At 41.2% G+C, this 23,107-nt stretch overlaps 1 protein-coding gene across 4 annotated transcripts in view; it reads right to left on the bottom strand.

Moving 5' to 3' along the window:
* The window catches only part of KLHL14 (kelch like family member 14), a 138,174-nt gene that overhangs the window by 76,773 nt on the left and 38,294 nt on the right, over positions 1 to 23,107 (bottom strand). For all 4 annotated transcript variants that reach the window (XM_043889456.1, XM_043889454.1, XM_043889455.1 and 1 more), the window contains exon 3: positions 1,169 to 1,290. In XM_043889456.1, coding sequence (XP_043745391.1) covers positions 1,169 to 1,290 — 122 coding nt within the window. The remainder of the gene's footprint in view (positions 1 to 1,168; positions 1,291 to 23,107) is intronic.

Genomic DNA, 23,107 nt, shown 5'->3' with positions numbered 1-23,107 from the left:
CCTCCACTACTTCGTTACTACAAACAGAGGTTGTAGGTGTCCAGGGAGCCTTCCCATTGCAGTTTCTGGACAATGCTACTGCAGGTCTGCAGGTTTGCTGGAGTAAGCCAGCTGAGAAAATGTATTATTTCAAGCACCACCTCACATGCCTCTACTCCTCTTCTGCATGTATGGCCAAACTGTTGTCCTGTTTCTATTATTTTAAAGGGTTTTCCATAAGAGGAGAGGAAACGACTTTTTTAAAAATCTGCTAAAATATATAACTGCTTCAAAAGACACATGCAACAAGGAAATCTAACTTTCACTTTGGCGGGTTTCAAATGTATGGCTTTGATTTATGGATCAAAATTGCTCATTTATTATTTTATCTATACAGCTCTGGGCAATTTTGACAGTTAAAATTTAGTTTTATTGACCAGTGCAGCCACTGTGCCCACGAGGGGACTGGTGCGCACAGTCTGCTGCACTCAAGAAACGATGATTTTTGATTCCATGACTGAGTCAGATTGGGAATCATAACCGATGTAACAATAAGTTCCAAATCTCCGTGCCCGAGGCAAGAGGTTTGCTGTAAAACACAATCACCCTTTAAGGAAGGGAGGAGAAGAATCTTGGGTGAAAGTCTGCAAGCACAATTTAATGCAGTAGGGCTAGGACAGGGGTATCTCGGTCCATTCGAACAGTGGACGTGGGGGCAGGGGAGCCTGGGAAGGGGGTGGTTTTCTAAAGGCTGGGGACCACAGCCTAAAGGTTAATGAGCAAAGATGCCTCAAAGCAAACCCAATGTTAATTACAGAGACAATGAACTCAGTAACCATTTGGACCTGAGGAAATTTACTAGCTGACTGCTATTCAGCAAGCTTTCCCTTTTCAAAGAGCAAAAACATACCTGAAGAATTTCTCTTGAAAGAAACATAAGCAGACACACCAACTTGGTGCAGTGATTTTAGGCCAGTTTTTCCTTTAAGCCTCTTCCCATTACCCAGTTGGCCATCTCTGCAATGTTAATTTAGTCTTTCACTCTAGACCTCTTGTGATACATACACAGACTTCCAAACGGTAACAAATCAATAAAATGTCTAATTTGATTAACCATGTTTTTGAATTCATCGAGATAGTTCTACATTGAAATAAATAGGTGGGTAAAGAAAGAAAGAAAGGCACTCACTTGTGAGGATTTTCCAGGTCTTCTTTTCATCATCGTAGTACTGAACCAGATTGCTGGGGAGCCGGTCCGGCCCAGGAGGCAATCCGCCGACCAATAACAGCATTTTCTTGTTAGAGCGAATTCTTCACCCAAAACAAAAGAGGAGATGAATAACCACATTATTGTAGAGCCTTTTTAGTGGCAACAAAATCATAACCATCAAAAGAATGTTCTCTGCTTGCAGATTTCTATTTCATTTTTTTCCTGTTTCTTTTCCCATTCATTCTCAACAATTTTTTTTTTTGAACCAAGCAGAGAAATGATCAGAAGCACGGCATATCCCCATACTCAAGGAATAATAAGTTCCTTTTATGCAATTTGTTAGAGGTTCATTCTAGAACGACCTTTTTCTTACATTATCCCTTTAAATCATCACTCTTTACAGCTGAGTACACATGAAATGCTCTGGAGTTGTACTAAGGTTAAGCATTAAAGTTGCATGTCAAAAATCGTATTAGTCAAAATCATTATTATAAACCATTCTCCACTCAAAGAACCTTGAAAAAATTAAGGTTATGCAGAGAGTTTGTGAGCCAACTCTTTAATCACCCGGCGAACTTCAAATACCAGTTTGGTACAATTAGTAGCATAGGGGCTAACTGGGGTGGGTTCACCAGCGCCAACAGGACTTTTTGTTTAATTTAGCTGAGACTTCTGCCTTCATGCTCTTCCCAGCTCCTCCTCCCACTCCCCCCATCCCCGAGCACCACTGGCAATACAGCAGCACCAATTGGTAAAAATGAGACTGCGAGGTTGTTCTGAGCCTCCCCAGAGCGGAGCCCTGCCAATGCTTGCCACTGATCCAGCGGCATGAACTTGCTCAACTGTGCAAAGTCACTCTAATTCCCTCCCTCTGTTTTTCTACCTTCTCCCCCCAGGGGGCAACCACTGAAAGGAGTGACTACCCACCCATCAAGAGCTTGCAATTCACTGCTATTAACCGTGACTGTGATTCCCAGGCTGCCTGGCAGTTCCTGAGAACAGGCCTGCAACGTCTCATATGCAGTAAAAGCTATAAGATGCACCCTGCCCTGCACACTTGACCTGATGGATGCACGATCCTGGGAACAGTAATGGACTGAGCTCACTTGCGATTGGAGGGAGAAGGGGAGGCCCAGACCCCCACAAGGGCCCTGCTGATTTAACGGTCGCTTTACATATAATTGAACTTCTCATTTACCTGAAAGGCTGAAGGTGGTGGTGGAAGAAATGCAACAACCATGATGGAGGGAAAAAGTCAATAAACGTAAAAGGGTTCCTCTTAAATATGATCACCACCCACTGTGTGGCTCCGAATCTATGCTTACATGTTCATCATGGTTGTTCTGATTCAAGGATGCTTGGCGAAGTATGCCCTTGTGGAGAAGCGCTGTTTGTTGGTTAAGAACCTAACATTCAGAGAGTTAACTTAATACAGTTAATGACATTTCCATGGGAAGGAAGGGAACAAGAGAATTCCTTTAATGAAACTCTAGTGCCATTGAATGCTTCATGTATGGCTCATCAGGAAAAAACACTTTCTGGAGAAACTCGTATCAGGGACTCATGCATGCAGGCAGCTGTATTTGTAGAATATTTAATGTGATATCAGCTTATGACATTAATTTTGCCACAAACAAAAATAAACTCAACTATTTTGAAGTTGAAGTACTTTGGAACTATACTCACATATCTTATAGATCAGTAATGAAAGTGAAAGTCATTCAGTTGTGTCTGACTCTGCAACCCCATGTACTATACAGTCCATGGAATTCTCCAGGCCAGAACACTGGAGTGGGTAGCCTTTCCCTTCCCCAGGGGATCTTCCCAACCCAGGGATCGAACCCAGGCCTCCCACAATGCAGGCAGATTCTTTACCAGCTGAGCCACAAGGGAAGCCCATCATACAGGGTATACCTATATGAAGGTGATCATATAGATCAGTAGTTGGAAAACAAAAACAATATTAATAGCAAAAAGCTCCATATTTTGAGGATTTCAGTCATTAGGGAGGTTTGTTAAGAAGGGTTAAGGAAACTCAGTGCAGTACATAACTCTCTTTTACTTGCAAATAATACATAATTCACGTGCCATATCATTTCCAAAATGTCTGGTTACAGAACTAATATAAGACTATTTTTTTTGGTTGTTCTGTAGTTTTAGCCCAAATAATCAACCACTCTGTGAGTACAAGATGACAGCAACTGTATTTTTAGACTGCTGTCAGTTTCCATGTGTGGACAGACCTGTTCAACCAGAAGTCACGATTCGTGGCTATCGTGATTTGACACATGGACATGCTCTAGACTAGAAGTAGGGGTGCTTGTGCCTTGCTGCTTAGTCGTGGCCGACTCTTTGAGACTCCACGGACTGTAGACCATCAGGCTCTGCTGTCCAGGAGGATTCTCCAGGTGAGAATACTGGAGTGGGTTGCCGTGCCCTTCTCCAGGGGATCTTCCCAACCCAGGGATCAAACCTAGGTGTCCCGCAATGCAGGCGGATTCTTCACCATCTAAGTCTGCAGAGAAGCCCAAAAGTGGGGGTAGATGGACCAGTATCTACCCATTAGACATAGAGGCAAGGATTCATTGGAATGGTATGACCAAAGTCAATTACCAAATGGTAATTCGGTCTCTGTTTAAATATTTAAATAAATGTACAGCTTTAAAAAATGTGTTTCAGGAGTGACAAAGGGAGATAAATGTATGGCTCAAATGATGCTCAGGTAAGGGTATTTCATTCACTGATAAGGCCAGTTTCCCTGGACCAGTCCCACTGGTGATTTTCAATACCTCCTGAGATGGACCATCTCTCCAGATGAGGAGAGGATCAAGGGTCTTTGTCATTACTGCCCAAAGAGCCAAAGAAGATGCCCAAAGAAGATGGAGAGTCTTTGTCCTTTCTGTCCCCTACTAACTGGACTGGGATCATCAACACATAAGCCACTGATCAGCTGGCAAATGGTAACAACTGCCATCCTGCCAGCAAAGACACAACTCAAAGCGTTAGCTGGCAAAGCAGCTAGGAGAGACTCCGCATCAACTAGGACATGTCTCTGAACCACCCGGGCCTCCTGAAGAATTACATGGGAGGAAAGGAAATCCCTCATTGGCTGCGTGTTTTCTGTAAGAGAACAGTGCTCTGAGTTTATTACTATGACCTCCCTGGTGAGTGAAGACACATTCTAAAGGTTTTGCATTGTTACATTTACATCATCCTTCATTCATTTTTATGGCATTCTTACTTGGAGTATTTTGTTCCTAAAGCTTATGTTACTCCATGTTCCAACCTGATATTAATACTGTTTAATTCTAAATAAAGTTTAACACTCTATCTTGTGAAAGTGAATCATACAGAAAGCAAAAATGGGATAAAACATGTGAGAAGTAGCACAGCACAGAAGAAAGAACACATAAAACAACAAAATGCACTTGAGTGGTTTTCTTGGCATTTTCTCCATCAATTCTCAAAACGGCCCTGTCTCAGGTATAGTTCACTCAACAGGGGCATAAGAAAGTTCTTAGAGTCAAATAAAGTGGCAGAAACAATGTTCAGACTTAGGTCTTCTAACTACCAAGCCACTGATCTTTTTAAAATTCAAATCACTTAAAAAATTTTTATTTTAACATAAATTCTGGTTAAGACCCAGGTGACCTGGATTCTAGGGCTAATTTTGTAATTTAGCAGAGTGACTTTGTATAAATTACTTGGCTTCTTAGAGCCTATGTTTTCTTATCTTTAAATAGAGGAGTAATATCTGATCTGTGTGAGGATTATATGAGACAATGAAGTGAAATGTTCTATGTAAACTCTAAGGTAAATGATTATTAAATCAATCTTTGGTATTGACAGTACAATGTGGGCTTTATTTCATTACGCCAAACCTGATTAGTTAAAAAAGAAAAGTGGTATTTTTCACTGAGATTCTTGTTGAGTTCATATATATAAATACAAGCTAATTAAGAGGATTTCACTACCTAGCTGTTATCTTATAATTGTATGTCCTTAGAAAATTATCAATTAAATTATAATGGCTGTCTTTGAGCCTTGTTATAAGAAAATATACTTTGGACATGACATAAAACTGTGAACCTTTAAATAAAGAGACAAATAAAGAGACCTAATAGAGATTACTCTACATTTCTTATTTCTTAAGAATAAAACAAATGAGAAAAACCAACACATATTTTACTTTGATATAAATGCAATGTCAACTATTCAATTACTCCTAGAAACTAATACACGTGAATAATTCCTGTGGAAAAGCTCCCATTCTTTTTACAGTGTGCAATTATAATAGTGACAATCACAATAATGACAGATAATAATGAATGCATATCAGATATTGAAACCTCTGATTACCATGCCATTTATGTGATGTGTGTGAACTTCAATTTGAAAACACCATGAAAAAAGATACCTTGTGAACTAGAAAAGTAAAATTAGAAGGATCTGAATTAACTTGCTGAGGGGGCTTTCAATTATTCTCTTCCAAACAATTCCAGTAGAGCTTTACAGGTTTAATTTTAGATTAGGACAAAATCTGTAATATTGCAATAGAGTTCCTTTATAAGGCAACATAGTATACTTTTTAGAAGATCTTTACATAGGAAATTAATTGAGCCAAACTTAATCTGTTCTCTTTAAGTCTGTTAATATTTTAAAAATATTTATTTTTACTCCTCATCTTTGCACTTCTTAGACCAAAGTAATACATTTAAAAGGTAAGTAATTAGAGAAACTTAAAGAGCTGAGAATGTCATGATTAATAATATAATTTGGATGCCTTTGGGTTCTTAGATTCCTGTTTAGAAAAATATAAGGTTAAAAAGGCAATGGAATTTGAAGGTCTCTTTTGTTCCAGCTCAGTAATCACCCAACATTTACCATGTGTCACATTTGTGCGTGTGTGTGCGTATGTATGCTTGTGTGCTTGCGCGCATAGGTACTTTGGTTCCGGGGATGAATGATTGAAGAATAACCTAAAATCTCCTGGTATAAACAAATTTTTCATCATACTGGTGTTCTAAGTATGGTAAAGTCTCATTTATTTATATTTCAGTGATTTGGAACTTTAATAATTGGGAAACAGGCCAGGTAAAGTTTTCCTTCACAGGATACATATAAAAAGTTTTTATTAACTAGGTTGCAAGAAGAGTTTTAACCAATTTAAGAAGTCAGTTGGTCTGCTGGCACTTTAGAGCCACCCACCTACATTTAGGCTAAGTTCTTTTTACAGATAACAAATCATTCTCAACTATTTATTAAAGAAAATGTTCTGTAGTATTCTGAAGAATCATTAAGTCAGAGAATTAAAAGAGAAGTTTAAATTCATCTTCTCTAGGAATTCCCAAGCCTGGAAAGTCATCAGTATCACCTGAGGGGACTAAAAAACTCAGATTCTTGAGATAAATTCTTAGGTCTCAATTTCCAGAGATTATGTTTCAGTGGGATGAGGTCTTAAAAATCAATAATGTTACAGTTTTCTGGTTGATTCTGACACAGCCAGACTTCAGGCCACTCATTTGGTACAGTTCTCTATATAATGTAGAAATCCTTTCAATAGTTAGTTTTTATTTTTTTAATAAGAAAACATTCTTATTAGCTTGGAAATTTATAAGGAAATGGATCTCAGTTTTTCAACTGCACTCTATTGTGGAAAGCTATTGGACAGTTGTGTTAGATCTATTTTTTCTTCTCTTGATGCTGAGTTGATAAGTCTTTCAGAGAAAAAGAACAAGTGCCCGGCTCTTTGTCACGGCACCTCTCCAACATTGGAAGATAGTTGCTGTGTCTTCTCTTTTCCATGTTGAAAATTTCCCTTTCTTTCTGAAAAAGTTTCAATTTTCTTTACTATGCTGTTCACCTTCTTGAGTGTATTCTGGACAACCATTGTCCCTTTCAAAAATGTGATGGTCAGAACTGCACACATATAACAAATACAATGTGTGATGGACATACTTTTTTTTAAAGCTTTCCAAAATGACAATGGTCTTTCAGCTGGCATGGAACAGTATTGATTTCTGTACAGCTTCCAGCTGACTATAAACACAGATTTTTTTTTTTTTTAAAGCAAGACAAGCCAGGTATTCAAGTCAGTTTTTTCCCTATTCTATATTTCTTTTAGTTAAGTATTTTTAAACATCAATGCATGCCTCTTTTTAAATGCTTGTATATCCTCTATTAATTGAGACTTTGTTTCATCTGTCATTTAACAATTACTGAGTTTCTAAGATGTTCCAGTTTCTACTGTGTTTTAAACACTAAAGATGATAGTGTGAACAAGAGGAATAAATTCCCTATTCCTCATGGTAGTTACTTCCATCCTAGTGGGGACATCTATCGGAAACATCATGATTCTCCAAGCAAGACAGCCTGGTTGTTAAGGGTGTAGGTCTGACAATTAGTGAGACGTTTGGCTTCCACCGTTCTGAGATGGGGCTTCCCAGGTGGTGCTAGTGGTAAAGAGCTCAGCTGCCAATGCCGGAGACTTAACAGAAGCAGGTTGGACCCCTGGGTTCGGAAGATTCCCTGGAGGAGGGCATGGCAACCCACTTGGTTATTCTTGCCTGGAGAATCCCATGGACAGACGACCCTGGAGGGCTACCGTTCACAGGGCTGCAAAGAATCGAACATGACTGAAGCAACTTAGCAACACACATTCTGAAACGAGTGACCTTGGGCTGCCTCTTTGCCCTCTTGAATCTCGTTTGTAAAACTGGGATAAGAACAGATCTAAAGCATAGGTTTGTTTAACTCTAAGGGCTTATATGTATATATATATATATATATACACACACACACATATATACACATACATATATATATACACACACACATACATGTAAATCATTTATAACAGTGCTAATTAAATGCCATCTATCACCATCACTTTTCTCTTTGTCCTCCTCCTTCCCATCATTGCCGTATCATTAATAATAGCTATTCTTTTGTGTAATTTGCAGGTTGATAAGCGAGTATCCCATGTCCCCATCAAAATTTTATTACTTAAAAATAATAGAATCACATTTCCATTGTTTACATATTTTAATTATCCCAACTCATTCTCTCTGAAATGATACATAAATATTTGGATTTTTACTCTGTAATTCCCCATATACGGTCTTTAGAAGTGTGTGTGTGTGTGTGTGTGTGTGTTTTAAACAAATATATAATGGAAAAACTAAGCAGTTCTGAAGTGACAGGGTAAATGGGGGTAAGTATGTGCATGCTCAGTTGTGTCCGACTCTTTGTGACCCCATGGACTGTAGTCTGCCAGGCTCCTCCCTCCATGGGATTCTCCAGACAAGAATACTGGAGTGGGTTGCCATTTCCTTCTCTAGGGGATCTTCCTGACCCAGGGATCAAACCTGTGTCTCCTGCGTCTCTGGCTTTGGCAGGCGGATTCTTTACCTGTAGATAAATATTACCTGAGCCATCTGTAGATTAATAATTATTCCATCCTTCAAAAGCCAATTTTAATATTTTTAAGACTTATTTTTGGCTGCATTGAGTCTTTGTTGCTGCACGCAGGCTAATCTCTAGTTGCAATGAGTGGGCTTCTCAATGTGATGGCTTCTCTTGTTGTGGAGCAAGGGCTCTATGTGGGCAGGCTCAATAGTTGTGGCTTGAGGGCTTAGTTGCCCCAATCTGTGGGATCCTCCCAAATATCGTACCTGTGTCCCCTGCTTTGGCAGGCAGATTCCCAACCACTAGACCACCAAGGAAGCCCCAGACTAAGTTAATTTTAAGAGTCAGCCAGTTCTGGATTTAAGTTCTCTTTTTTACCACTTCATATATTTTCTGTCCTTAGGCTGGTATTCAACACCTTGAAGCCTCAGTTGCCTCATCTGTAAAGTGGGAATGTTTTGAGTGTCAAAGTCATCTAAGTGTAATGGTTGAAAAGAAATAGCTGCGACTCATAAATGGAATCACCTTCTACAGCCAGTCTCTTCAGCAAAGGAAAGGCATTTTGTGCTGCTCTTGCCTTTAAAGATGAATGCCTCTGCACAGTGAGGGGAGACAAAATTGATGCTCCCAACATAATCCAGTAGAGAGAGGCTGGAGAAGACAAGAAGAAGTTTTAACTGTTCCCATGACTTTCCAACTTCAGTGAACTTTGCTAACCCTAGAATGGCTTAGTATTTTATACAAGCATTGAGTCAAGGGGGCATTTCATATCTAGTGATACAGTAGTGACGTATGGTAGTGAACTGGGAGGCAGGGAAAACTGGGAAGATGTAAACACCACCTCTGCTCGCCTCCCCCCCCGCCCCCGCCCAGGATTCACAGACACAGACAGGTTTTGAATTTCCACAGGCCATGGGATTGGAGGGGTTTATAACAAATTTACCAGATCTTTAGCAGATCTGAAAAGCCACCAGATGACATCTGAGTTGCATATGGAAAATATGTCTATAGTCCCACAGTAATCAGGGTTTCCCAGGTAGCCTGGGAAATGCTAGTGGTAAAGAATACTCCTGTCAATGCAGGAGACTCAGGAGACATGGGTTCGATCCCTGGGTCAGGAAGATTCCCTGGAGTAGGAAGTGACCCCACTCCAGTACTCTTATCTGGAAACTTCCATAAACAGAGGAGCCTGGCGGGCTACAGTCCATGAAGCCGCAAAGAATAGGACATGAATGAGTGACTGAGCACTGAACACATAGTAATCAATCGATTAATGGCAACTATTATTATTATGCATCATTTATTAACCTTATAAAGCACTCATTTGAAAATGCATCTTTGGAATTTTGGCATTTTCTTTTATTGCTTAGAAGCCTTTTCAGGTACCATAGGTGCATTGTTTATAAGCAGTCAGAATATTTACTGCATAAGCAAGTTTAAAAAAAACATAAAATCACTGGGCTTCCTGCAATGATATTGGTCTAGATCTCATTCATAAATTCAACCCACTCACTCCTGGCTGCCAGCTCCTTGTTAAGGAAGTCTCCAAACCTTATGATATCCAAGTCACCAGATTTTACGGGAATCTTGACTCTTCTCTCATTTTCCTGCTATAGTCAATATTCTATCAAGCCCAATGCTCTATGGATTCTGGAGCTGTAACACATATACACCACTATATTTACAATGAATAACCAATGAGGACTATGGTAGAGCATGGAGAACTCTGCTCAATATTCTGTAGCAACCTAATTAGGAAAAGAATTTGAAAAAGAATAGATACATGTATATGTATAACTGAATCACTTTGTTGTACATATGAAACTAACACAACATTGTTAATCAACCAATATAAAAATATGTATCTCTTCATTTCAACCAAACTGCCAGTAACCTCATTCAGCTGGGTTGGCTTTCTCTGGAGCTGTTTTAACTGTGATGTCCTTGCTTTGTGAGCTTCCGCTCCCCTCTAATCTAACCTACATGCTTTGTCAAATGAATTTCAGCAAAGCCTGACATTAATGATCAATTACGTCAGCCCTCTTTTTTTTTTTTATAAATTATCAAGGAATTCCCCATCACTTATCCTCTGTAAAATACATATATCCTCCACCTTATAACCTTCCTTTTTCTTTCTTTGTCTCTCTCTTTTTCTCATAGGTAAGCGCCTTGCTTGGGATTCTTCTCAGGAATAAAAGTGTTTCTGAGTTAAGATCTGAAAAAACATGAAACACAAATTTAAGGAGGAAACTGCTTAGACTATGGGGAAAAGTAAACAGAAGAAGACCCTGTATCAATGGCTAGAAGGAGACTTTTTGCAAATCAGCTAGCCTTCCCTGAACTTCCAGCTAGAAGGGTATCCAAAAGTCCCCAGAGGAGAGCTGCTACCTTTTCTTAAATTTTTCCAGAGAAGTAAACTCCCTGGAGAACGTGTTCCAGCTGATTTGATGTTGTATTTAGGTTTCTTTATCATAGCTGTTCTTGGTAATTACACAGCAGCTTTCCTTAGAAGAGCCTTTAAATAGACCTGCTAATGCCTCTCTGAGGTAGGAAAACACAGAGTGCCATTATCCCCATTTAACAGATGAAAGAAGAGAGGAAAAGGGGCTTGGACACCTTTTCCAGTGCCTCAGGATGGGTTTTATTTCCTTCATTTCACAGAGGAAATATCTCTAGGGCTTTCTCACACAACCCTTCTGTGATTTTCAGGTATGGCTGAAAATGCCTTCACTTCTCAACTTCTGACACTATGTCACCCCTTTCTCCCACCAGCTACATGGTGAATGGAGAATGTCAGCCACGTACAGTACGCTTTGTGCTTAGTCGTTCAGTCATGTCTGACTCTTTGATGCCCTGTGTATGGACTGTAGCCTGCCAGGCTCCTCCGTCCATGGAATCTTTCAGGTAAGAACACTGGAGTGGGTTGCCATTTCCTACTCCAGGAGATCTTCTCAATGCAGGGATGGAACCCGCGATTCTTGTGTCTCCGCATTAGCAGGCAAGATTCTTTACCACTAACTACCTGGGAAGACTGTACAGTATTTGTTGTCGTTGTTCAGTTGTTAAGTTGTGTCTGACTTTTTTGCAACCCCATGGACACCAGGCTTCCCTGTCCTTCACCATCTCCTGGAGTTCACATCAAACTCACGTCCATTGAGTCAGTGATGTTATTTAACCATCTCATCCTCTAACACCCGCTTCTCCTCTTGCCCTCAATCATTCCCTTAGTTTTCCTAAAATGGAATGTGACTTTTAAGATTTATTTGATCATATCATAAAGATAACACATGCTTACTGAGAAACGTTCTAAGTTTACTTAAACATACAAAGGACTTAGCACTATACAGTAGGTACTCAAAAACTTGTAGGAGTGAAGAAATGATGAAGAAAAGAATGAACTGGTGAAAGGAGTCAAAGTCAATTGCAATCCCATTATCTAGTAACACGTCATTAAAGGTGCTTATCATCCTTTTTCCCCTCATCTGTTTTCAGGTCCAATAAAATGGGTGTGTTGATGGGGGTGCCAAAAGGCAAAAGGGAAAGAAGAAAAGTTACATTTCTGAACCAAAACATGGAAGAGTCAGAGGGTGACATATTGGAAAACAGACAGTCTTATTGATTAGCCCCCAAATTTAACATGCTACCTAGGATCAGTGTTGCCTCCCAGAATGAGAGCTACCCAGGACAGAGATAAGTTACTGAACTCCAGTTATTAGCACAATATCTGTATTGTACACAATCTCTGCCATATCTGTATATTATTTACTTAATATTTTGTTTAAAACTGATCACTTTGAAATGCTTAATTCTAGTCTATTCAAGCTGTTCCCAATGGTGGCTGCTCTTTACAATCACCTGGGAGAGTTTTCACGAAATATTTAGGGTGGGAGCACCTCTCAGAGATTCTAATTTCATGATCCACTGTGGCACCCAGCATTGGTGTTTTTTAAAAATCTTAAGCATTCTGTATGATTCTAACATGCAACCAGTATTGAGAATCATGGTTCTAGCAGTTATATTTATGAATCATGGGCTTCATGGGTTGCTTCTCTCTAATACACGTTAAGATATAGTAATACCTAATGATTAAAATAAATTAAAAAATGACTTCTCATGTGCCCTCCGAAACGTCTCACATCCTACCAGGGGCAGGCAAACTATAGTTGAGAACAGACCATAATAAACAGAAGAGATTAGGACTTTAAAATCTGAACTTCTGAAAAACTAGTCACATTCCAACGCAGGTACTTCTTATGTGTTTGACCATGAGAAGCTCGAAATATTTAATGACTGGAGTTTTGCATGTTACAACTGTAATGAACCATCTTCCCATCCATTCACTTCTCACTCCTGCCCCTGTAGCACACTGGTGAAATCTTCCTCAAATCTTCACTGACACATAATGATCTCAGAATGTCACTGTTATTTTATCTAACGATTAAAATAAATTAAAAATGGTTTCTTATGTACCATCTGAAATATTTCACATCCTACCAGAGGCAGGTAAATGATAGCTGAGGACACACTATAATAAACAGAAGAAACCAGAACCGCATCCTCTGACAGGCAGGGTGGGGTAGTTTGCTAATGTTTTTGCCACATTTCTCCAGATACTAAAGCTGTAGACTGGTTCATGATGGCAGAGGCAGGTATGACAAAAGTGTCTTATGGTCTTCATCTGAATCCATGAAATGTAAGTCTCCCCAAGGCTTAGTTCATAAGCCAGATGGGTCTATCTTTATACCACACACAGCATTTCACACCGTACTCCTGGACATTGGCATCGTGAGGGACATTGGCTTTCACCCAACTTCACATTTAATACTCAGCATTTTCCCCCCTTCCCCCCACCCACTCCCAGATTAAAGTTTCCTTTAGTAACTAGAAACAGTTGAATATCTTCTTTGCTTGACTACCTATATAATCCCTATTTCTAATACTGAGTACTTAGTGACTTTCTTCTAAAGAGCGTGAATTGCAATGGGAATAGCACCTCATTAATCCTCCCCATTCCTGGGCGGAAGTTTCGTGGCAAGTATGACCTCTTAGACTAATCTGTCTGCCTCCAAGTGAGAGGTGGGGGTCTCCCTGCTCACGATCACAGAGGCCACCAACAGGCTCGGAGGGACACCAATGTTTGTGTAACAGGAGAAAACTCTTCTTCTTGCTCAAGAGAGATGTGGTTCTGTGCAACCTGTCGCCAAGGAGAGATTCAAGCTCTTAGTGACAAAGGCAGATATAAAGCATCCTTCTCATGCCAGGGACAGACACGTAAGTAATGCCTATGTCTAAACCTCTAATGGGGCTTCCCAGGTGGCACTAATGGTAAAGAATCCACCTGCCAGTGTAGGTTAGACATAAGAGATGATGGTTTGATCCCTGGGTTGGGAAGATCCCCTGGAGGAGGGCACAACAACTTACTCCAGTAGTCTTACTGGAGAATTCTATGGACAGTGGAGCCTGGCAGGCTACAGTCCAAGGGGTAGGACACAACTGAAGGGACTTAGCAAGCAAACCCTTGATTAAGGCCAATGATAACACTATGCTGCCTCTTGAGTGCCAATCTCATTATTGAGACCTCTCCCTCTCTTTCCCATCTGGTCGCCATTTTGAAGAGAAAAGAGTGACTTCCTGACCTGGAGGAATGTTCTTCCAAGAAAAACGTATAGAAAGACCCCAAATCAGAGAATGACGTTGAAAATAAAAGTTCAGGATGTTACATATCTCCCGCTGAAGTCATTTGTATCTGACGGTCCAAGACCTAACAGTAAAGATGAATATTTTAACAAAACCACGTTTCTCCAAACAGAAGTTCAGTCATTCAGGATAAGAGGACAAAGGCCTGATCCCACATCAAGGGTCTAGAGACTGATTTTATCCATTCCTCTGACTCCAGGGTGAGACTTCTCGTGGGGAAAGTAGGAGGCTGGTTTCCGAGAACAGGAGCCAGCCTCCTGCCAGGCAGGCTGTTTCCGGTTGGAAAGTCACTGCAGGAGTGGCCAGGCAGGGAGACGGGGAGAAAAGTTAGTTAGTAACTGAATATATTACTCCAGGCTTCTCTCAGAATATTCATGGCAACAAAGAGGTGTCCCTCTTGGAGAAAAGAGATTCACAGCTGACACCTTTCACATGGGCCCAGAATTTATTTTTAGAGGAACAATAACGTTATGAAATCATCCAGGGGTTAAGAGAAATGAAGAAGGTTTTCCTTACTTTGGGGCAGATAAGCTGCCAGGGACTGAGGCGGGCCTGGAGGCTGAGTGCTGTGGAGACAATGAGGTGTGGCTTGTGGGAGCCAGCTTAGGGACACCCCGCTGCGGTGGGTGAAATAGGAATTTCTTATCCTTCTCTTCTTTTCCTCTCCTTCTCTGTAGGGAGCCAGTTCTTTCTGTTCCCTGCTTCACCACGCCTGGAGGGGCTAAATGCTAAAGAAAACCCTAACTCGAGGGCTGGCGGGGTCTAGGAGGTCCTCCAAAGTCCCCAGAGGAAAGGGCATTGGCAGAAGCCTCCGAGACCCGGGATCAGCCAGTCCCCCACAATATCCTTCTCAATCATCAGATCTCTGACCGGCAGAAACAAATTATTCTGGGAAAATTCACCACATCTCTGAAGCTGCATTGTGGACTCGATAATGTGTGGCTTTGAATTATTCTGAAAATTCTTTAGAGCAGCAAGTACTCAAATTTTATCACCAGGAAACAAATCCCCTAGAGTCTGGTCATTCCAATAACTTGCCCTATGACTTATATCCTTTTTACTCATGTCAGTGAATCAGATTTCTTTTAATGCAACAAATTTTCCTTAAACTTATCTTCCAGTAAATCATGACCCTATTTTTTTCCATCATCTATGGATATGGAGCAAACAGGAAAACAGAAGCATCTGTTTAGTCGCCTGATTTTCACATGAATGCATGCTAAGTTGCTTCACTCGTGTCTAACTCTTTGATACCCCATGGACTATAGCCTGCCAGGCTCCTCTGTCCTTGGAAATTCTTCAGGCAAGAATACTGGAGTGGGTTGCCATGGCTTCCTCCAGGGGATCTTCCCGATCTGGGAATCAAACCTGTGTCTCTTAGGTCTCCTGCATTGGCAGGCAGGTTCTTTATGCTAGCGCCAGCTGGGAAGCCAACCACTGATAGCAAAACAGCTGGGATGTTGCTGAAAATGCAGATTCCTTAGTCCACGCTACAGATCAATCTATTTAGAATCTCCAGAGTAGGACTGGGGAAGACCTGTGTTAGAATAAAGCTCTGCGGTTGGTTCTTCAAAGAACTACTGATTTAGGCATGATTTTTGGGGGTGGAGGAAAGCAGGCCTACATTTTTTTTCTCTTCTAGGTTTGTATTATTGAAAGAGCTATATATATATTGCTGACTTGGATAACTGCTCAGCTGCCTAGATAGTTTTGCCTGTACAGATCTAGTTGAAAAGTAACATTTCAATTAGTTTCTTGAACCTGTTTTATAATTCCTTCTGTTCTATTCTTGGCCCTTGTTATGGACTGAATGGTGTTGTCTCCAAATTTATATGTTGAAGCCCTAACTCTCAGCATGACTGTGTTTGGTGATAAGGCTTTTAGGAGGTAGTTATAGGTAAATGAGGTCATAAAGGTAGGGCCCTTGTCTAATAGAACTGGTGTCTTATCAGAGAGCGTCCCAGGTGGTGCAGTTGGTAAAGTCTCTGCCTGCTAATGCAGGAGACACAAGAGATGCAGGTTCGATCCCTGAGTGGGGAAGATCCCCTGGAAGACGAAATGGCAACCCGCTCCAGTATTCTTGCCTGGAAAATTCCATGAAGAGAGGAGCCTGGCAGGTTACGGTCCATGGGGAAGAAGAGGAAAAGACCCCAGAGCTTCCCCTCCCCCTCTCCGTGAGGGCACACTGGGAAAGCAGCCGTCTGTACACCCGGAGGAGAGCCTTCACCTGAATCTGGCCCTGCTGGACCTTGATCTTGGACTTCCAGCCTCTAGAACTGTGAGAAAACAAATTTCAGTTGTTCCTTAGTCCCTGTTATTCTGCTATGGCAGCTCAAGCAGACTAATGCAGTCCTCATTAACACAACTGCTTGGAGGAAGGATGTTCTGAATTCCACCACACAAGAGCTATATTTTGTAGTGCCCGAACACCCTGTGGGGAATTTGGAATATGAGATAACATTCCTTATCTCCTCCTCTGCTTGGTGCTCAGCTACTAACATGCATGCGTGCTAAGATGCTTGTCATGTCCAACCATATGGACCATAGCCTGCCAGGTTCCTCTCTCCATGGGACTTTCCAGGCAAGAATACTGGAGTGGGTTGCCATGCCCTCCTCCAGGGGATCCTCCCAACTCAGGGATCAAACCCGTGTCTCTTTAATTCTTCTGCATTGTCAGGCGGGTTCTTTACTAGCAGCGCCACCTGGGAAGCCCACTCTGTACATATTAATGTTAACCATGTTCCAATGAAGAAGAACAGCCGGGAGGGATAAGAACAGATACAGAGAGCAGACAGCCATGATTCCTATCAGCATTTGTGGCTCTCTAATGTCTATAAAGCCATTAACAAATTTCTTTGTGCTTTCAGAAATTTTAAATGTTTCTCATGCTCTCAGATTCTAAAGTTTCCTTGCCATAAAGAAAAAAAAAAATGGGAAGCATTCTCCAGAAAAATCTTTCTCAGGTGAGATCACTCTTTCTAGGTCAAGAAGACTATTGTGTCTGGAACCTGGGCTCTCAGTTTGACGAGGCTGCTGCGAAGCTTGAGGGGCTCCTTCCTATACAGGGGGTGCCCCTTTCTTGGAATGGGTTTTTACTTGCTGCTGGTTTTGTTGGCTGCTTCCTAACCCTGGAGCAATCACAAATCTTCAGTTTATTTGAGTGCAACAAAGTGCTGTTTATTTCCATTTTGCTTTGTCTGCTTTCTCTTTCCAAAATTTTGAGTATAAGAATGTCTGGATGACAGCTGAAATTTGCCAGGCTTCTTGGCATTCTGAAGGGCTTCCCTTGGTGGCTCAGTCAGTAGAGAATCCACCTGAATGCAGAAGACCTGGGTTCAATCCCTAGGTTGGAAAGATCCCCTGGAGAAGGAAATGGCAACCCACTCCAGTATTCTTGCTTCAGAAATCCCATGGACAGAGGAGCCTAATGGGCAATAGTCCATGGGGTCTCAAGAGTTGGACATGCATGACCTAGCAAGTAAAGCACCACCACCACCCAGGGTTCTGAAGTGACTACTTTGAATTAGGTTATCTATTCTATACTTCTGCCGAGGAAAGGAGGTGTCTGCCTTCTTGACAAAGTGACTAATTTAGGTGATACTCTGCTTTCCTGAGATCTGTTGGTAGTGTTACTAAAAACTATAAAGTTGTAACTTTGATAGCACATTGTCCCTTTGAATAACCAGATAAAAAATCCATGTTAAAATTTCTACTGCTTTGCACTCAGATCTATGATGGTGGTCAGGAGTCTTCTTTGTTGTGTAGTAGACATGTAAATCTTTTAACAGAAGGCAAGAAGTTGATTGTTCAAAGAAACTGATAATCAAAATAGAAACTGTTCCATCCAGAAGCATAAACATGAAGCTTAGGAAACAATTTGCTGAACATTCTGCCATATCCATATACTCAAAGCAAGAGTTAGTGAAGTAACCTGTGAGAATTGCCCGGTTATCCAGTGGTTAGGGCTCCATGCTTCCATTGCTGTGGGCCTGGGTTTGATCCCTGATCAGGGGACTAAGATCCCACATGCCTCCAGGCATGGCCAAAAATAAATGAATGATTTTTTTTTTTTTTAAAGAGTGAAGCAACCTAACCTACTAAGAGTAGCAAAAGTAATTTCTTGTCAAGAGCTGTAGATATTTTTTTGTTCCTAAGGAAAATTGGAAGGACACTGTAGCAAAGGAAGATAAAACTGGACAAGTTATTCTCCTGATAAACTTAGCTTTTCCGTGTCAGAAATTGCCTTGGTGATATGAGGAGGGAAGCCCGAAGGTGCATGTCAGCCATGACTGAAGATTCTGGACTGTGCTGTTTCCTGCTGATCCCCACAAGGAACACTTCTGAATCCCCTTTCAAATGAGAGCATCTGTTTTTCAAAGTTTTTTTTTTTTTTTAATTTCTCCTTCTGCAGCGGTTCTAATGAATTATCACTGTCTTGGCAGTCGAAGAATTTTACCTCATTTCCCTAAAATACTTACGTATAAACACAGTTTGAATAAAAATTCTGATCTGCCTTTAAGATAATGTAAATTAATACTTGAGTAATACACATTTTTCCTTTGAATAAAAGATTTGCTACACCAAGGAATCTTCCTACACTTGAGGAATATAATGCCTGAATCAACACAAAGCCAAAATAATCACATGAAGAAGAAAACAAACAGCATCAAAGTCAACCACAGATACTGCCCTCTGCCACACTGAACTCCCAGAATTTTACACAATAGACATATGTGCTACATAAAGGTACTCGTAGAAATTTCCACTGTACAACTGTATGCATTTGTTTTTATTTTTGTCAAACAGGACACCCAATTCCTGCAGAAGGTGGCCCCAGCTTGACCTAGGAACCATAAGAAGTCCTCCTAAAAAGGTCAAAAAGACTTCCTCAACTCAGTAAGAAAAGGAAAATAGCCCAACTAAAAAGTGGCCAAAGGAGTTGATAAAACTTTTTTTCCAAAAAATATACAAGTGGCCTATAAGCACATGAAAAGATGCTCAACATCATTAGCCACTAAGGAAATGCAAATCACAGTGAGATAGCATTTCACATAGATCAGGATGGCTACAGTCAAAAAGACAGGTGTTAAGTGTGGGTGGGGAAGTGGAGAAATTGGAACTGTAATGAAAAATGGTGCAGCTACTTTGGAAAACAATCTGATGGTTCCTCTTGTTCAGTGTTAACTTGATACAATATGACCCTGCAATTCCACTCCTAGGTGTATATATCTAAGAGAAATGAGAACATGCTGCTGCTGCTGCTGCTAAGTCACTTCAGTTGTGTACGACTCTGTGTGACCCCATAGACGGCAGCCCACCAGGCTCCCCCATCCCTGGGATTCTCCAGGCAAGAACACTGCAGTGGGTTGCCATTTCCTTCTCCAATGCAGGAAAGTGAAAAGTGAAAGCGAAGTCGCTCAGTCGTGTCTGATTCCTAGCGACCCCATGGACTGCAGCCTACCAGGCTCCACCATCAATGGGATTTTCCAGGCAAGAGTACTGGAGTGGGTTGCCATTGCCTTCTCCGATGAGAACATATGTCCACACAAAAACACATAAATGCTCATAGCAGCGTTATTCACAATAGCAAAAAATGGAAACAAATCAAATGTCCACCCACTAATGGATAAAGTGTGGTTTATCTATACAATGGAATACTATTTAACCATAAAAAGGAATGAAGTATTGTTACATACTACAGCATAGAAGAACTTTGAAGACATGCTACATGAGAGAAGCCAGCCTCAAAGACCACATATTGCATGATTCCATTTGTTTGAAATGTTCAGAATAAGAAAATCTATGGATTTATGGAGAGAGTAGATTACTGGTTGCCTAGGGCTGCAAAAGGCAGGGCCAAGTGGGGACTGATTGCTAATAGGTCTTTAGGGCTTCCCTTGGCAGCTCAGCTGGTAAAGACTCTGCCTACAATGTGGGAGACCTAGGTTCAATTCCTGGGTTGGGAAGATCCCCTGGAGAAGGAAAAGGCTATCCACTCCAGTATTCTGGCCTGGAGAATTCCATGGACTGTATAGTCCATGGGGTTGCAAAGAGTCAGACATGACTGAGCGACTTTCACTTTCACTTTCATGGGGTCTTCTGGGAGGGAGGGATAAAAAAATGTTCTAGGTGAAAGGCTTGTCTTTGTTCTTAACCTTAGTACCCCTGAACTTGCAGTTAGTCTGAGAAGTGAAGGTGGTCTTGGGGAATCCAGGACACACAAAAATAAATAAATAAAAAATAAAACTAATTGTGGTGATGGCTGCCAACACCACAAATATACTAAAAATCATTGGATTGTACACTTTTTTAAATGGGTGAATTGTGCTGGATGTAAATTACATCTCAGAAAAGCTGTTCAACCTGAATCCAGAAAGGCTTTTCTAACTTTTTTTCAGTTGCTGACATGGATATATCAGAAGGATGGACCAGACTCAGGACTGGCCTCAGCTCCGCAGTGTACTCAGAGGTGTATAAAACAAACACTGTCAAGCTAAACCTCATCACTGTGGGAGCAGCACTTGAAACTCAGGCTGTGAGAATCCGGTTCTAGAATAAACATCCTGTATGGAATTAGGAGTCCTAACAAGTGAACAGAAGGGCAAATTGATACAAACAGAACTATTTCTATAGAAATAAAAGCTATCAATGATTATGCATTTACTGTCAGGCACTACGTCAAGTGCAATACATATTTTCACCCAACATTCAGGATTGCCCTGAGGAGGTGGGCATCATTATCGACATGTCACAGATAAGCAATCTGAAAACAAGTTAAGTAAACTCCCCGAGGAGAGCCAGCTTATATGTGGTCAAGGTGGGATTTAACCTGAATCTGTCTGACTTTTAGGTCTTAATTACTATGCAATAGAACTGTTTAAGATATTTGCACTATATGCATAACATTTTTATCTGTATCTCCTATTATGTCATGTTCTCTTTCTCTCCATACATATATCTCCTAGCTTTACCCTCTAGTCCATGTCTCCGGATGTCATTTTGGAGTGAACCCTTGTGAAAACCTTAAGACAGGGAGTTCATAGGAATTGCCACTGACAGTAGCGATACTGTTGTCATAGCAACCAATCCACCAAACTGGTCCCTGCAAGGAGCCGCACACTTCTGTGTCTATAAGGCACCAATACTGGCTGAACTCTCTCACAGTATCAATGACCCTCTGTTCATGCATACGGGGTAGAAAGTGCTGAGGTCCTGGTGTGCATCTTAAAGCATTAAAGTTCTTCCTTCTAAGTTTCCCTCCCTGACTCAAACATTTTCCATTCCATCTTCTAATCCTTTCCATTTACTCAGGATGTTCCAGGGACATTGGTTCTGAGGGGTGTGAAAAATCAGGGCCAGTCAGGATCCACAGCTTTGTTCTAAGCAGGAGTTACAAATATGACTACTTTCTTTTTTGGTGAAAAAGGCACACTCCCAACCCAGTAATTCTTCACTCAGTGTCAGACTCTGAATCTTTGTCCCTGCCCCAAACCTACACGCAAGACCTTTAGCTGATTAAAAAATTAAAAAAAAAAAAAAAACACCTCTCGGGAGCCACTGTACAGAAAATTTCAAGTTGGCAGCCCACGGAGTACACTGTGTTGGGGGGCTACGCACACAAGACATCCACACGCATCCAACCATCTGCATTTTTCAACAATGCCCCTACATTTTCAAGGACTCTTTTCTTCTCTAACCTGGGTCTTTCTCTCTTCCTTCTCCTCTGCATTTCACTGGCCTCGCCTGTCTTCAGAGGCACCTGAAGGCACATAAGGCAGGGAAGTGAAACCGACTGTAATTCTTCAGTTCACTTCCCTGCAGCCTCCAGTGAGCCAGTCTCCATACGGCGGCCCAGCTGAGCTCGGAGGAAGCCTGGGTCCCAGCGCAGGTGTAACCACCAGCCTGCTGGCAGGCGCCCTGGGAGAAGGGAGCCAGGCAGGGACACCAGAGGCCCTGCGAGCCGCAGGAAACCAAGCCTTACACCGAATGTGTAAGATGAAAAAGAAGAGGGCCTCTCCTCTGTGAAAGGAAGAATAGGAGACTCTTGTAGTATCTAAAAAGGCCATCATTTTCCCTTTGAGGAATTAAACATGAATTGCTGGGAGCAATCAGAAATTCTGATTTCCCCATCTTCTTCTGATGCCCTTGTGTTCACCTTCGGATCCCTCCAACTTCGCTCTTAGGTCCTTACAAGTCTATTTCTGTGCTATCAGGGAACTCACAAATCTGTTCAAGAGTGTTCTTGATGGGCAAAAATGTATTCAGGTAAATCTGCTTAGTGTATCTTTTAAAATTAAAAATTAATCAATTACAAATAGCACTTTCTGTTCGTAAGTTGTTTTTTTTTTTCTCATGTTCTCAGCTGATCTTGACCAAAACCCCGGGAAGTTGAACTATATAATTCTTAACCCATTTTACTCAGCTAAAGTGGAGCCAAGATACACATTTAGGTTTATGAATTCAAAGGTGGCAGTGTTTCCTGTATAGTGCTGTTCATTTAGTCAGTTCAAGTATAAAAGCCTGCTGATTTTTCCATATGGGATTCATCCACGTAGTGGTTAATCCTTAGCAGGGCTGACAACTTCCTCTATGATTTTGACCACACCTCTTTCACAGTCTCTAGTCATCATTCGTTTTTTCAGCTCCTGGAAGTTACCAACTCTTTGCTGCCTAGTATTCTCTTAGCTTGTGCCTCCCTGCTTTCAGACCCTGCCTTCCCCCAGACCCGTTACTCTGGACATCTCAACTCTCAAAGCTCATCTTTCTTTCTTCTTCTTTTTTTTTTTTTTAGAATATAATTTCTTTACAATATTG

Source organism: Cervus elaphus, chromosome 27, assembly GCF_910594005.1.
Source record: "Cervus elaphus chromosome 27, mCerEla1.1, whole genome shotgun sequence".
Lineage (NCBI taxonomy): Eukaryota > Metazoa > Chordata > Mammalia > Artiodactyla > Cervidae > Cervus > Cervus elaphus.
The sequence above is the reverse complement of the archived record's forward strand: the minus strand, read 5'-3'. Positions and strand labels throughout refer to the sequence as shown.